The sequence below is a fragment of the Dermacentor andersoni genome, chromosome 1, assembly GCF_023375885.2.
Source record: "Dermacentor andersoni chromosome 1, qqDerAnde1_hic_scaffold, whole genome shotgun sequence".
Classification (NCBI taxonomy): Eukaryota; Metazoa; Arthropoda; class Arachnida; order Ixodida; family Ixodidae; genus Dermacentor; species Dermacentor andersoni.
In genome coordinates, this window is record NC_092814.1 from 103,309,834 (window position 1) to 103,324,721 (window position 14,888).

A 14,888-nucleotide genomic window follows, 5' to 3' on the forward strand; every position below is an offset into this window, starting at 1 on the left:
TCTGAGTCAATTTAGGTGCTTTTAAATTAGAACAATTCATGCAGTTCAGTCATAGTTCTTAATATGTTTCTCTTGCAAATGACAATGTAGGAATGATCAGCGTAAATGCCCATAAGGCATGGCTCGCAATGTTTCAAGCAATAAGTGCTAGCATCGTGTGCTACGGTAGGGCAGATGTATATAAGCACTCAAGGCACTTGCAGTTTTAAAGCCTTCAGATTCCTATGCTGCCATGAGACAGAAAACAACAATTTACAGAAAATGAGGACTACATTTATTGCTTACTTGCAATTAGCTCTGTGGCTGGTGCGTTCTACTTCTCGTGGATCAGGGCTGTTGTCCATAAATCGAATGTCGTCTATGGAATCTGACCAGCTGTTTGAACGATTCCGCTTTAGTGACTCTGAAAAAAAAAAAAAAATTCTTTGCATATGTGCGCATCACCAAAGTACTTAGTTTTAGGAAAATAACAGGACCTGTCAAAGCAGAACCAGGGTGCCACCGCTAACAGTAGTAGCTGTTTCCCTCCTTGACTTTTGCAGAGACTTATTATAGCTCTCTGCCATGCCTTATGCAGTCATTATCTTGTTGCTATAGTAACCTCATGTGTAACTCAAAGCCTGGAGTGGAATCACCTTCTGCTGTCAGCAGTGGCATCAAAAGTCTGCTTTGGTGGACCTTATTTTTTTTTTTCCCCAATCTGGCTTTAACAAAAATTACGTATTGAATTCTAGGGTTTTACGTGCTAAAAATGTGTGTGTGTGTGTGGCGTGTGTGTGTGTGCACGTGTGCATGCACACATGCATATGTACGTATGTACTGTATGTACACACATGTGGTATAGTTATGATACCCTTCTAGTTCAATATAGTGCACTAGCTTTCCCCTCAAGAGAGATGCATATGTTCCATTCCTATAAAATCTCTTCTGAGCACCATTACTTTTGACCGGCCCACTGGTTCCCCTTTGGGATAGTTCTATCACGATACATTTTAGAACTTTGAACACAGGGCCCAGCTTCATGCTAATGGTGATATTATAACTCTTTATTGCTACTGTTAATGTTTTACAGCTTTTACAAGTGCTGAAGAAACATTTTGACAACCTCCAGACAAATATCTAAAACAGCCACAGAGGCTGTGCAAGGCAGCTGGTTTTATAGCAGAGCCATGAACGCCTTGAGAGCTAGAAGAACCTATAAGAACTACCTGTGTAAAAAAGCATCATTATTTGCTCAAGTAATAAAAAAAAACGCAACATAAGAGGAGGCTGGAGACATTACCTACATACAGTCCACTAAAGACAGAGTCGGACGGGCCAGTTACCGTATGGTACGGAGATCCCCCCACCTATTAGGGAAAAAATGCAAATTAGCATCATATGAAATACATTTGAAATAGTTTTAGAAGGGCAAGACAGTGAAGACTCTCTGCTGACAAGCTAACCATGATTTTAAGCAGCCACAATGTGCCACCTATTGGTACAGGTTCAGGGAAAGTGGCAATGCTAACCATGACAACTGTTCAATATTTCAATGAAATATTTATCATAAAAGGAATATAATAACATAAAAATGAAATCAAGTGACACAACCGAGCCATTGGGTGGGTGCTCCTCTATGCAGATAAAATTCAATTGGTAGTAGCCTCACTGCAACAGAATTTTTCCAAACTGGGCTACGTAGATGTGAAGTATGAATATGCAGACAAATAATGGCAGATGCACCCTCTCCCTCTAAGTAAGCTATAATACTTTTGTCACATGCACACTTTCATTGACCATTTAAACGAATAACCACTGAAAACCACATGCTCCATTTCTTGAAAGTTTAGTCATTTCGGCAGATAATGTTGAGCACAGGCTTCAAACTCACTGAATAAATGAGCCACTTAGGATCAATACTTAAATAGCTATTGCAACTTTGTTAATTATGTACATAACATTTGTTGGCAAATTCCTGTAAGAGCCTGAGATGGCTAGTATGAATAAATAAATTTTAAAAGTAACTGAGCATTTTCTAGTCATATCATGAGAAGCCAACAAACACTGACACCAAGGACAACATAGGGGAAATTACTTGTGCTTAGTAAATGGAATGAAGAAACGATAAATTAATGGAAACTAAAGTGGTTGAAAAAACAGCTTGCCGCAGGTGGGAACCGAACCCACAACCTTCGCATTTCGCGAAGCATTTTCTACTTATTTAGAGGCTGCAAATCTGGACACTTAAGTGATAAGCATAACATCAACATTACTTATATTGTTCAAATCTTTAAATTTTAATATAGCTAAAACATGCACACAAAAATAAAACACCTTATATAAAGAGATTATGTAATTTGAGGTTTTTTTTTTTTTTTTTTTTTTTTCCTACCAGCACTCACTCAACTCATTTTGTGTTGTACAGGGTGTTTCCAGTGACATTTAAACAGGTAGAGGTCTACTAGGGGAGGGTGCCTAGAAGTGAATCCTGCTTATATTTAGTAATGTACATTTCTTTAAATATCATCGCAAGGGAGGTGAGTGCTTAAAACCGCAAGGTACATAATGTCACATTCACTCAGACTACACACAGTTGCTGCACTAGCAGTCAAAGTGAATCACAAGCACAAGGAGATGTATCTAACACATATTTCTCAAGCCTCACGCCTGGCAATACGCCATCTTCAGATATTCGTGCACAAAGGGAGGAGAGCGAGTGCAGCAGAGGAAAAAAAGGCCTAGACTGCAGAAGAGAATCCCATAGCAATTTGCAACAAAAGCAGAGCAGGTTTGAAATTATGGCACATACCTTCTGCCACCAGCTTCCAGTAAGTTGCTGAAGAGAAGAATGTAAAAAGATAAAGGAACATGGCTCAAAGAACAGGCAAATGGTAATGACAGAAGGCTGCAGTGCAACTAAAACTGTCCGAAGCACCAGTTCAAGCAAGAGCAAGCCCCGCTGATTTTTAGCAAATAATAATGATAAAAAAGAGACCCCTCCACCAACCCCGTGCTTCGCATGCACAGCATAGCAAATGACAATGCACAATGCTCTCATTTATGTGTCAGGTATTGTTGAAGTCTGCCATTTGAAATTTTGTCAAGAAGGATCCTAACTATACATGTCTGCTGACATAGCTTTCAAAACACAGCCACCTTAAAAAAGGCTTAATATCATTGTTGCCTAAGCATGCACGCATGCATTAGGCAGCACAATATGTGACCTCTGCAATACCTCTGTAAATTCCTGGTCGTGTGCCAAGCTTGGAAGGAAAGTGAGTTTTTTCATGGGTTCCATGTTTCGAAAACTAGTAAGGTATGTGTACATCTCTGTTTGATAATGACACATTCAATTCACATGAAGTTTGTTTATATTGTATCAAGGGACTAAAATAGTTATAGCAAATAAAATTACCACAATACAAATGCACCTGTTTGACCAGCTGACTATGCTCATGTTACATCAAATCAAGTGCCAAATGCAGCATACCTAAGGAAAGGTGAAAGACATAATTTATTTTATATTCAAGCATGGTAATTGCACTAAATGTATTGTGACTAATCTGCAACACCAAAACATTTAAAATTTCACAGAAATCAGTTGTCACCCTTGAAGGGACACTAAATAGGAATACTAAATGAGTTTGGACAGGTCAAACATTCTTTCAAAACTCTATTTTCATTAATTTTGCAGTAATAATTGTACATTATTAGAAGAGAAAATGGAGGTCAAAGTTTCAGTTCTTGAATTTCGTGCTGGAACCCTAGTGCTAGTACATCAGTGTGACATCACAAATTTTATTGTATTTTATCGTAGCTGAGTCTTCGCAGCTTCAGCAAAAGCACTTGAAACATTCTAAGCTCAGTCTTTGGCTCTCTTAAAATACAATGCAATCAATCTTCACTCATAAAAATTTGACTCGACCCAAGCAGACGCCATCAGAATCTATGAAATCACGGTGAGCTAGTGCGGAAACCTCAAAGCAGTGTTGTCACCAGTCCCTTCTGGTTTACTAAGCTCTTTTTCATGTTTTTAAAGGAAATTTGCTAACACAGCTCAAATTGTTTTGCTCTTTAGTGTCTCTAAATGGTTTAAAGGTCTCTGTGAAACATAGGAAAAAATCTGGCTTGACACATCAGTCAAAGTGCGTTATTTTTAATTGCAGTTGCACCACATTAGTGCACACCTTGTTAAATTTGCAGTTTGATTTCTTTACAATGTTTTTTTCCAAAATAAACTTCCCCCCTTTTTTTAGGCACGACTTCAAAATAAACATCGATCTGTTCTCGCATGGCTTCCAGCCGCTGAAAAAACATTGTTACAGCATTATCTGCATTTTGAGTTCTCTATCATAGACAACCTGTGTAGCAAGTTGCATCATTTGGTGACTGCAGTTCATAATGAAATTTTTTTTCAATGGCAAAAGAAAGTTCCCACATTAAGCACTTAGAACCTTAGCCTACAACTTAGCTAAGCTCAGGTTCAATATATGTCCATGGTGATAGCTATCACTAGTAAGCATGGTTGAAATGTGACTAGATTTCAAAAGACAATAAATAAACAGCCAACATACACTGTTACTGCAGACAGTTCTCATAATTTCAAAAATGTAAACACTTAAGTGACTGAAACAAGAGAAAATTGAGCCAATACTTGAGTACAGTGAATGTACATATGTTTACTTGCTGTTTTAAAAAATACTAGCACATTACCACAACAAAGATGCACAGTGCAAAATTGTCAGGTTATACTGAGTACATGCAGTCAGTGTATCTATAAGTTTCTGCAAAACCATACTGCAAATAATATTGCTATTGGTGACAATGATAAATGGCAAACAAAAAACATGCAGAGGGCTCATGCAAGCAAACATACACAAGTGATTATGTGTTCTCATTACCCATACCATAAGTGCAGGCAGTGAAGGAAAGTATAAGAATATTATACCAGGAAAAGCAAGCAAAGCAAATTGATGCACACAAAAGTTTTAAAAATGAAATAGAGTTTTAAGTTCACATGCACATGCTAGAAAATGAGATAAAGAAGATGCAAATAGAAAAACTCATTAGAATAAATGGAGGGAATAATTGCAAGGTGCTAATAAGTTATTGGGAATAAGTGGCTGTATTTTATCCTGGTGTCAGTCATTTCAGGCAACATTACACAGATTTCACTCAAACGCTTCATGTGACATTTTGAACGGAATTATCAGCCCGAGAGCAATGCTGATAACACAAGAGATCATGGAAGCATTTAAATAAAGTAGGCTTAATTAGAAGGTGCCTCAACCACACACTGTCAAAGCATATACATACTATACGGAAAAAAGTTGATGCACCATGGGAGCCATAAAGAAACGGAATTTCATTATGGTTTATGTGTACTGCCTAGTCACTAGAGGTTAATGGCAGTACTAGTAAAACTCACTTGTAAAATTTCATCAATTCTGAAATCCATGCTCTACACCTATACTACATGAAAATTTGGCTTGTGCATGATTTCCAGTTTTATAAACTTCTCTGCCTAGTAGTACTCTCATACCATGGCAACAGTAATTAATACGTTTTTACCACGTTTTCTCTGTATTTACCAAAAGCAGTACACAGAGCCTCAATCAAAGGTAGAAACAGTTCATGTAAACATGACGTTAGACACATATTTTAGGTAAACTTCACTACTGTACAGCAGCCTTTGCCAGCAAGAGTTGCATGTTGCCACTTGTGTCATTGTGTGTGTGTTTCTTTTACTTTTTGTTTGTGTGCTTTTTGCAACAATTATGTCACTCAGCAAGACCCAACTAGGTCAAGAGCAAGTTCTACTGAAGGGTCGTATGGCAGGGAAAATGCTGCCTTCTACCAGAAGCATATAAGAGTAGATGTAAGAAAGCGTAATACATGTGAAACCTTATCGTTGCTCTACACACTTAATCCCTGTTCCAGGCAATGCTACAAAGGCTAGAGCAACTTCTTGCACTGCTTGCATTCGTGCCCAAAAAATGGTGCATGGTACATGACAGTAAGAAACCAGAATTTTTTGCGTAATTTGGCACAATGTTGACTACCTATGTTGAAGTCATAACATATGAAGCAATTATCACGTAGAAGACATTGCAGATCTGAACCTACAAAAAATATCACGCCATGATGAGTGGAGTGACATGTTTGTGCTACCGCACTCATTGCAGAGCTTCCATAGCAAACCGCCAGCTTTGACACCAAAACATAGTTTATCACATATTGGAAGCACAAAGCACACAAACAATAAATGATTTGATGTAGCATTAGCTCCAAAATTATAGTTCTAATGTATATCTAGAAGTCAGTCTGTACAAGACATTGCAGATCAAAGGTCACTAAGAAATGCGCTGAGTGATATATTTCTACGGCTGCACTACTTGTATAACTTCAGCAGCATTACCTGCTAAGTATGAAATAGAGTACATAAATAAAAAACGCACTGACAGCAAATTTTTGTTTTGTTTTTATTTCTTTACTAGGATAGCTGTCGAAGCTGCAATTCCTTGACAACAAATATTAATTACATTATTTTTAAATGCAACTTTTTCAAACCATGCACCAAGTGCAGTGCGAGTTCAGACGTGAAAAAGGAGACTATTCATGTCACAGTAACTTGATGTGGCACTGTCAAGGTACCAGACACCACTGACCGTGATGACACTATGACCATATTGCCAAAATCTAAGTCCATTCAGCACTTGCCAGGACAAGCAGGGAGAGTGGGTTCCCCTGCATTTCCAAAAGAAGTGCACAATTGGAAGGGCCAATTTGACCGTAATTTGGCAGCAATTTGGCAACACGGTCACTGTATGGCCTTCAATCCCCACACTGAACTAACTGGCACTCCCTTCAGTTGCAATACCACATGACTGCCACCTCTATTTTCGGTGATGTGAATAGTTTCCCCTCTCCCATTTGAAATCGTTCTACACTTGGCATAAATTTTAAACTAGTGATTAAAAGGTGCTGTAATTAATCGTCTATGGCACTCTAGAGAACTTGGAAGCTTTATACCATAATTACAAAGTTGACAGCTACCTAAAAAAGCTAAATGTGTGCGGCAATATTTTCGTGTCTGTACTCCTTTGAGTACTACTCCCAACTGCCCAAGCTTTAGTGGCTCATTGTGTACTATAAGAATCCAGTAAATACATTATGTATTAAATATTTCTCAGTCTTGGCAGGATGTAAAATCCTTCAAACAATCATACTATATACAAGAAGTTTCAAACAGTTAAAAACAATAAGCTATAAAAATTTTAGGCCTCCTCATGCTAGTACTATGTAGTAGAATGTACAGCCTCTCCAAACCATGTGCACCTTTCCGTCTCAATCCTTCCTATGTGCCTTTGACAAACTTCAACTCAGCTGCAATTGCCTTGCGCTCACCATCAGAACAAGTTGAATATGCTCGAGATTCAGCTGTATATTTTCTGAAAGCATTCAAGCCCATCTTCATACTATACTTTACATTTGTTCTGTTTACCAGGATACTTCAGTGTATTGCTTCTTATGGCAAGACATCACATCCACAGCACTGTGCTGTCAGAACCTTTGCAATTTTTTTCATAATGTAGAGTGAACCAATGAGCTCAGCAGTATCATATGACAGAGTATGGTGGTTAAATAGGCAAGATTAGGTATGAGCCTGCTCAAAGGCTGTCCAGTGCACATCGCCTGCTAGGATGCCTTGCAAATTGTAGTAGATAGCCGTAGTGTAACCATATTTTGTTTCTTTTCTGGAGCATCACATGGTAATCCAGACAGACTAATTAAAATAATTGACTGCAAATTTCAGAGAGATTCACAGGCTGTACAAGAGAGCAATTTGGCTTTACTGCAAGCATAAGTGCGATCAAATGGAGGTAATGAAGAATTAATGCTATTTTATCAACTTATTCAAGTAATACAGCTTTAAAACTGTCTTTTATTACCTTCGTAGCGCTTCCACAATGCTCTGAAGTCACCAATTAAATATGTCATAAGGATAATAGATTTGGACGATACCATGGGACCTTTCTCAATCAGCTATTGGCAACATTCCAGAAAGAAAAAAAGTGATAATGCATGCAAAAGTTCTGGGGTTCAGCCAATTCTGCAAAACATCCTCGAAAAGAACTTGCACTGGACAGCTGTCTCTATGCATGCATATCTTCGCTTACTTTACCATCTTGCTGTCGCATTTGGTGACTGGCTTGCCAGCTAATGCCTGCACGATATCATTGATTGCAAGTGTGTGCATACAGCACAATTGCTCTTTTTGTCCTTCACTTTAATTCTGCTGCTTTCAAGCCGTTCTCACCACTGCTTTCTTTCTTTAATTTCTGTCAAAGTCGACAAGTTCAAAACGTCTGTTAGCCTTTTTCATGCTACAGAAGTCTAATTTTGGAGTGTTAAACAATGGTTGCAGAAAGCAACTTATCTAATATACCCTTTGCTTCTGTTAAAAAGTAAAAAAAAAGGATAATGACAAAGAAAAGGTGCACTGAAGATTCTTAAAAAATGCAATTTCATCACTTAACAAAATGAATTCTGTGAAACCCGCAAGGTGGAAGAACCTGAATGTGTTTCCACTTGTAGGAACTTGTGCGAGTTTCCTTTGTAGCTTCAGGCTAGTTTGATGGGTGCCAACTTTCTCACTTAATAATTTGATCATTTATCATTTGTAAGAGCACCAAGCTTACAACAGCAATAACCAGCAACCATTTCATTTCTTTATGCATAAAAATACATAAGCATACTGCACATTTGCGCATTAGGTAATTAACTCTTTAAGGATGGTAAAACAATTAAAGAAATTGCCAAGAAGACAGAAGATTTTTTTTTTTTTTCGGGTGCAAACAATGCTTATGATCACATAAAACAAGACCATGCAAAAAATTTCTGTCAGAAAGGTGAATTTCTCAAGGAAAAAAAAAACGTTTTACACTGTTAACAAAGGCGGGCTTCATTGCATCACACTAGTGAGTCTATGCTCATAACTTCACTACCTAACAGCTCCTTGCACCATCTGATGTTATTTACAAGCACAAAATAAATGTGTGCCACCTGGAAGAAGCATGGAGCAACACAGGAGCTTAAATCGTCTTAAGGCCTACATGAAAAACAAAAAGCGCTGGATGAGCTGGTCTCGCCGTTCAACTTTTTTGCAAGTATGCACTTGACAAGCTTAGCTCGTCTTCAGTCCGTAAAGAGTTAAAAAATGACCATAGTCCACAACAGTTGTATTAGTGAGGCTGAGGGAAGTTAAATGCAGCAAGTGCACACCATTCACAAACATTTTATAATTTACTTTGTTGTAACAAAGGCTGTGTAGCACATGACAAAACTTACACTATTGCAGGCCTGATCAAAAGCAAATTTCTTGCCATAGTTGCCGTCTGCATTTTCGCCACTGAAGATACAGCACAGCATTGCCACAGTTTGTATGTCATAATGTTTTAAGTAGTGGCTGATGCTGGAAGAGGCACACAATACAACACTTAAATGAATTACAAATGAAATTCATAATAGCAAATAATTCACAATCAATTCATCAAAATCACTGAACAATATTTGAGGAGTAAGGAAAGCCCCTTGATCCATGCATGAAATAAATGATTAGTTTGTACTGTATTACTACAACCATACAATGCACTGCAGGAACGTAAACCTCCTTACTTAGGGCATTTTCACATGTTGAACTGCTTGTGAAGCAAGGAACAGCATGAGAAAATTGTGGAGGAGGTGAGAGATGGCAATGTGGGTTCAATGATGCCAAGTCAGATTGGCAAACCCAGTGGAACCTTTCCTTTTATTTCTGGATGTTCACTTTAAACACTACATTGTTAAATATACTAGAGCTTGTTAAACATACAAGTTAAGCCCTATGATAAACAATGAGCTCAGTTTCACACTGAAGAGATATATATACTAGCATCCTAATGTTTAAGGTAACACCTGACTGCATATATTCGTAGAGCATGGACCATCATATCGCTAGGGACATTCCACCCTTACGTATTACTAGAAGCATATTTAAGTACCTTCACACTTAGTAGAGTCCGATGTTAGTACAGCCAATGCCCAAAAGATTTTCTTGAGGTGTGGCTTTCTGCAAATTGAATCTAACCTGACAAAGTGTTACACATTGGTTATAAAGTACATCATACATTCTGGCAAGAATGTACTCTGATGATAGTTTTGCTGTTTGAAATGAGAAAAATGAGCTGGTTGTTAAGTTGGCACACAGTCTTTGGGGCTTTCTTGTTGAGCTCTTTTGCTGCAACAAAATCTTGGCGAAATTTCTCAATATACCTTGGCTAAGTTGAATGCCTTGTCCCCATTTTTTCTCAAGGAAGAAATATGCACCTTCATTTGTGACTTAGTTAAATACATACTAAAAAGCTTATTAGTGAGCCATCTGGGTGCATCAAAGCTTCTCTTATAGACAAAGCACAATCTTTATATCTGATACCATTTTTAGAAACTTGGGGTTGGGTTTGCTTTTTGCATTCCCACAAATGGCTCAATAATTTAAAACTGTAGTTAAAAAAATTATATGGAAGACGTCTTGGGGGACAACGAAAATGAGTTCGATCGCAGCAACTCCAACAGTTGGGAAGGTACGTGGCCTCAAAGTTGCCATGTGACCCCATAGAGAATAGATGGGACTTCACTTTTTTTATTGTTTTCACCATGAAGCACAGGCCAGTTAAGTGTCAATACAACTGCAGGTAGCCCCCATGGTACTCTACCTGCCACTCAAACTCGGTCCACCTCAGTTTTAACCAAGCTTGGCAGGTTAGGTTAGGTGTTGGATTAGGTTAGGTTTGGCTAACCTAGCCTCAAAAGAGGTCCAGGTACAATTAAAACATATAAAGGCAAGATTTCGAGCAAGTCATTATCATCACTTAGTGACCTTTTGCTAAAAATGAAGTTTTATGGGCTGTGACCTAGCGTCTTATTGGTAGCTTATTTGCCTGACATTTATTTCAGCTGTGAGGATTCCTCATTATTAAAGTAAACATTTAAGAACACTGACACCAATTTTTATGCTTATAATTTCAAAGGCTTGACCCTTAAATTTCAAGGCAGGAGCCAAACATATTGGTGCAGGGGCCACAAGTAGGGGTGTGTGAATATTGAATAATAGAATCAAGAAAATAATGTCGAATATTGAATCAAATATCGAATAGCAGAAAATTTTGCACAAATCTTGTTGCTTAGAAATTTTGGGCAGGAAAATATGGCACTGCACATGCTCAAGAGTCTCCTAGCACTGCATAACAAGTATATGAAGTTCTGAAAAATCGGAATTGCCATGATGCTCCATATAAAGTCCAAGGCCGATAACACCATTGCCGTGCATCGTATGCTGTATGTGCGAGTGAAAGCACGCGAGGGAAGCTGACGATCGTGGCTCAATCTGACGCATGTGAACGCAGTTCACTGTCGCGCAAAAGGACATGGGGAGTGCGAGGGAGGGAGGGGGGTTGCGTTGTGCTCCGGCAGCAACTGCGCATTTCGCGACCGGGCGCAAGGAGAATTGACGATCGGTGAGGAGGGAGGCAGCGCGAGAGGGAGAGGGAGGCGGCTTCGAATCCGCCAACAAGTGCGTACTTTGCACGGCCATGCGCGGCCGTGCACACACCAGTGTTTTGACAGCGAGTGCCTACGCTCATCAAGTGTAATCATGTTTGCACATGCACGCAGACACCATGCTTGTTAATTCACTTAGTAAGCGAATGTTTCCAAGTCTATACGGCCGATAAAACTAACACCCATACTTCGTATAGCTGTGCACTAGTTTGCTGTCGCAATTGATGTTTCGCCTTGCGGGTGAAACTGCAACTTTTACACTGTTGTGATCGGCCATTCACTCCACGACACCCTCCAGTCACGGCTCGCACGATTATGGGGAACAGGCTGACGACCTCGTCAAAATGGCTCTCAAAACGGATGATTTATGGCCAACACGGGAGTACCTCGGTCAGGAGAGGTTTGGGCAATTAGCAAGGATACGGTCCTTTACCTGACAGCCACACAAATTGGCACATCCATGCCGGAGACGAAGTCAGTGTACGATCAGAGTCAGCGTAACCTCCCCCTTTCCCTGTTTGTGCCCAGTGATGTGCGTGCATTTCCGACAAAGCTCCCTTCGGAGGGAAACGGCAACAGACCTCCGGATTGGTGGGACCTGATGTCATCGGTCTGCTGATGCCGGATTGGGGGAAGTGACTGAACAATGACCACACAGGGCATAAAAGAAGCAACAGCCGGTGGGAGTGATCGGCTGCTACAACTTCTTCATGAACTTTTTCTGTACTAGTACTTCGAATTTTCTTGTAAATGTGTAAATATAAACATGTTTGTAAAATGTCCTGAATATCGGGCCCAGTCTCACATTCCCTTGCTCCTCCACAAGCAAAGTGAATTCCACATCTTTGGATCCTGAGACGCAACAGCACAGAAAGGTTTTCTTTCCAGTTTTTCAAATGCCAAAGGACTAAACCAACTTTACGGCCGTTGGGTTATCGTAACGCCAATTTGCGCTACAGATGAAAGGACCGCACATCACCTGACTCGATCACCGCTAGAGTGTACTCTAATCACCGCTCTGCGTGTAGCCAGCGCCAACAGCAAGGTTGCCAGATTTGGCAATTTCTCACCAAATTGGCTACTTTTAGAGGCTTCTGGCGATCAAAAATCATGCTTGGCTACTTTCTGGCTACTTTTGGCTGTGGTAATTGGTATAGTTAGTGGCTGAATCACCCCCCCCCCCCCCCCCCCCCACGACAGCCCCCTCGAAGCAACAGCCCCAAACATCAGATCCTCAAGGCCATGCTTTTGTGTCTTGCAAGCTCTGGAAGCAAATTCAGGAGCTGAAAATATATCGTAGCTGCATGGTCAGTGGGCCTCTTCGACTTGTCACCCTGGGCTGTCCAGAACTGCCCGAGATGCTCGTTGGCTCAAACCAACGCCTCGGGCAGTCCAGGACTGTAATGAATGGATAATTGAACAGGCCGAAGCAGCTCCCTATGAGTAATAAGAATTAACCAATCTTAAAAGCAATTCTTTTGCGTCCTGCGAAGGACGGAAGCAATAGGTGGTGTCCTAATATCCCCAGTGATGGTTACCTCAATAGAGAATCTTGAAGACCATGGTTTTTGGCGTCAGAAACGACTGCAACAACAAAAAACGTGTAGCGGCAGCCAAGACATTACAGGTGCCAATGTCTATGTGACTATGCGACTGCATACAAAGGAGTGTACAACATGTGTTATGTCACAGAGTTTGCACGGCAACGTTTGAAGTGAAGTCATAGTGGCATAGAGTTAATATAACCATCTCTGCAAGGATGGCGTGCAGCGAGTTTATTCTACTGAAACTGGCGATACCACTTGGGCTATGCGAAAGCACGCAAGTGTGCGGTAGAAATTATCAGAGAACATCAGCTGGTAATTATGGTAAATTATGATACAATATTATGCGATAATTATTGTTTTGTTCTGTTATACCATATCTACTCAAATAATGATCGCACTCTTTTGTCAAAAAAATTGCCGCAAATTCAGGGGTGTGATCATTATACGGGTTAAATTCCCGTGAAAAGAAAAATTTTTTTTTCATCCCGCATTTGCTGCGGGATGACAACAGGTCAACAAACAGGCGGCTGCCCCTGTAACAATGCGGGACACCAAAACAAAAATGGCGGCCGGCGGAGCAAACCGAACACGCCAAATGCAATATTTTTTTTTCTTTTCGCGAGCACATTACGTGCACTGAAACAGTTTCTTCAGTATCAGTAATGAATAATATCATTAATATCAGCAAGTTTGTGGCAATAACGTAGACATGTTCACTTTGAGGAGGCAGAAACAGAGATGGGTGTGTTTAGCTGCCAGTGACATAGAAACACATGGCGTGTTTGCTGCAGAAACTGCGGCATTTGTCTTGACTACTATTCTAATACGGCATGTTTCCGCTAAGGGTGGGCAAATATCTTAGCTGTGTTACAAGTGTCGGCGTATGAATAGGGTAGACTTCAAACGTATCAGTGTAAACGTGGCTACTATCATTGCCGCTCACAATTTGTTGCATGCCCACGAGTGCAGACGAGAAGAATCGAAAGGTGCCTATTTTGTTGTTGTTGTTGACCATAACCTTTATAAAGCCTACAAATAATAAAGCCATGGCAAGTTTGGCTGTAGCTTTCTTTTTTTTTTTATGGAAGTGTGGCAAGTGATGAAAGGGATAAAATGAGGCATTTGCTTAAGAATCTTTGGTGCATGCAGACCGCTTGGTATGCCTTGAAGAGTCGTTCGCATAGCATTCGACAGCATTCAACAGATGGTAAGTGCGATCATCATTAGCTAGACTTGGCACACGACATATCGCTGGGACAAGTTCGGGGTGCAATCATTATGGAAGTAAATACGGTATTTGTTTGTCACCAGCGCAGCAGGAAACTACAGGTCTTTCTCACCTTTTCTACTTCATTTTCGCGTTAAAAATGGGCAAATGTTCGTTTGTCGCACCGTGGCTACATTTTTGGCTACCAATTAAAACTTTTGCTGCAGTTAGTGACATTTTTGCCTACTTTTTGGAATTTTTTGGCTACTTTTTCTTCCGAAGACCTGGCAACCCTGGCCGACAGTAAAGAGCAAGCACCGTCCGCACCGTTTTGTTGTCAGGTTCGACGTGATTTTTTGCTGTGATTTGCCACCTGCCAAAGGATCTGAAATTTGGCTGATCTCCCCCCCCTTCTCGTTCACGCGCCGTTTCTCGCTTTCATTTGCGAGGCGGTTTGTTGGCTTTCCAACTGCCATGCAACCTGCAAATAGGTCTGCGTCGATTCGGCATGAAACTTTACTCGCCAACACCCAATGAAGCAGTGCTGATTAGGC

At 40.2% G+C, this 14,888-nt stretch overlaps 1 protein-coding gene across 10 annotated transcripts in view; it reads right to left on the reverse strand.

The window, feature by feature from the left end:
- Wdr59 (WD repeat domain 59) overlaps window positions 1-14,888 on the reverse strand; it is a 113,750-nt gene that overhangs the window by 27,587 nt on the left and 71,275 nt on the right. For 3 of the 10 annotated variants that reach the window (XR_008608677.2, XM_055061853.2, XM_050193378.3), the window contains 4 exons: window positions 9,334-9,457; window positions 2,792-2,818; window positions 1,283-1,349; window positions 286-403 (listed from right to left, as the gene is read on the reverse strand). Coding sequence is in view for 9 of the 10 variants with exons in the window: in XM_055061853.2 (XP_054917828.1) it covers window positions 286-403; window positions 1,283-1,349; window positions 2,792-2,818; window positions 9,334-9,457 (336 nt within the window). In the remaining variant the exon portion in view is untranslated. Of the gene's footprint in view, window positions 1-285; window positions 404-1,282; window positions 1,350-2,791; window positions 2,819-9,333; window positions 9,458-10,025; window positions 10,112-14,888 lie in introns of those variants that run through there. The other 7 variants (XM_055061852.2, XM_055061858.2, XM_055061857.2 and 4 more) reach the window with 5 other exon arrangements.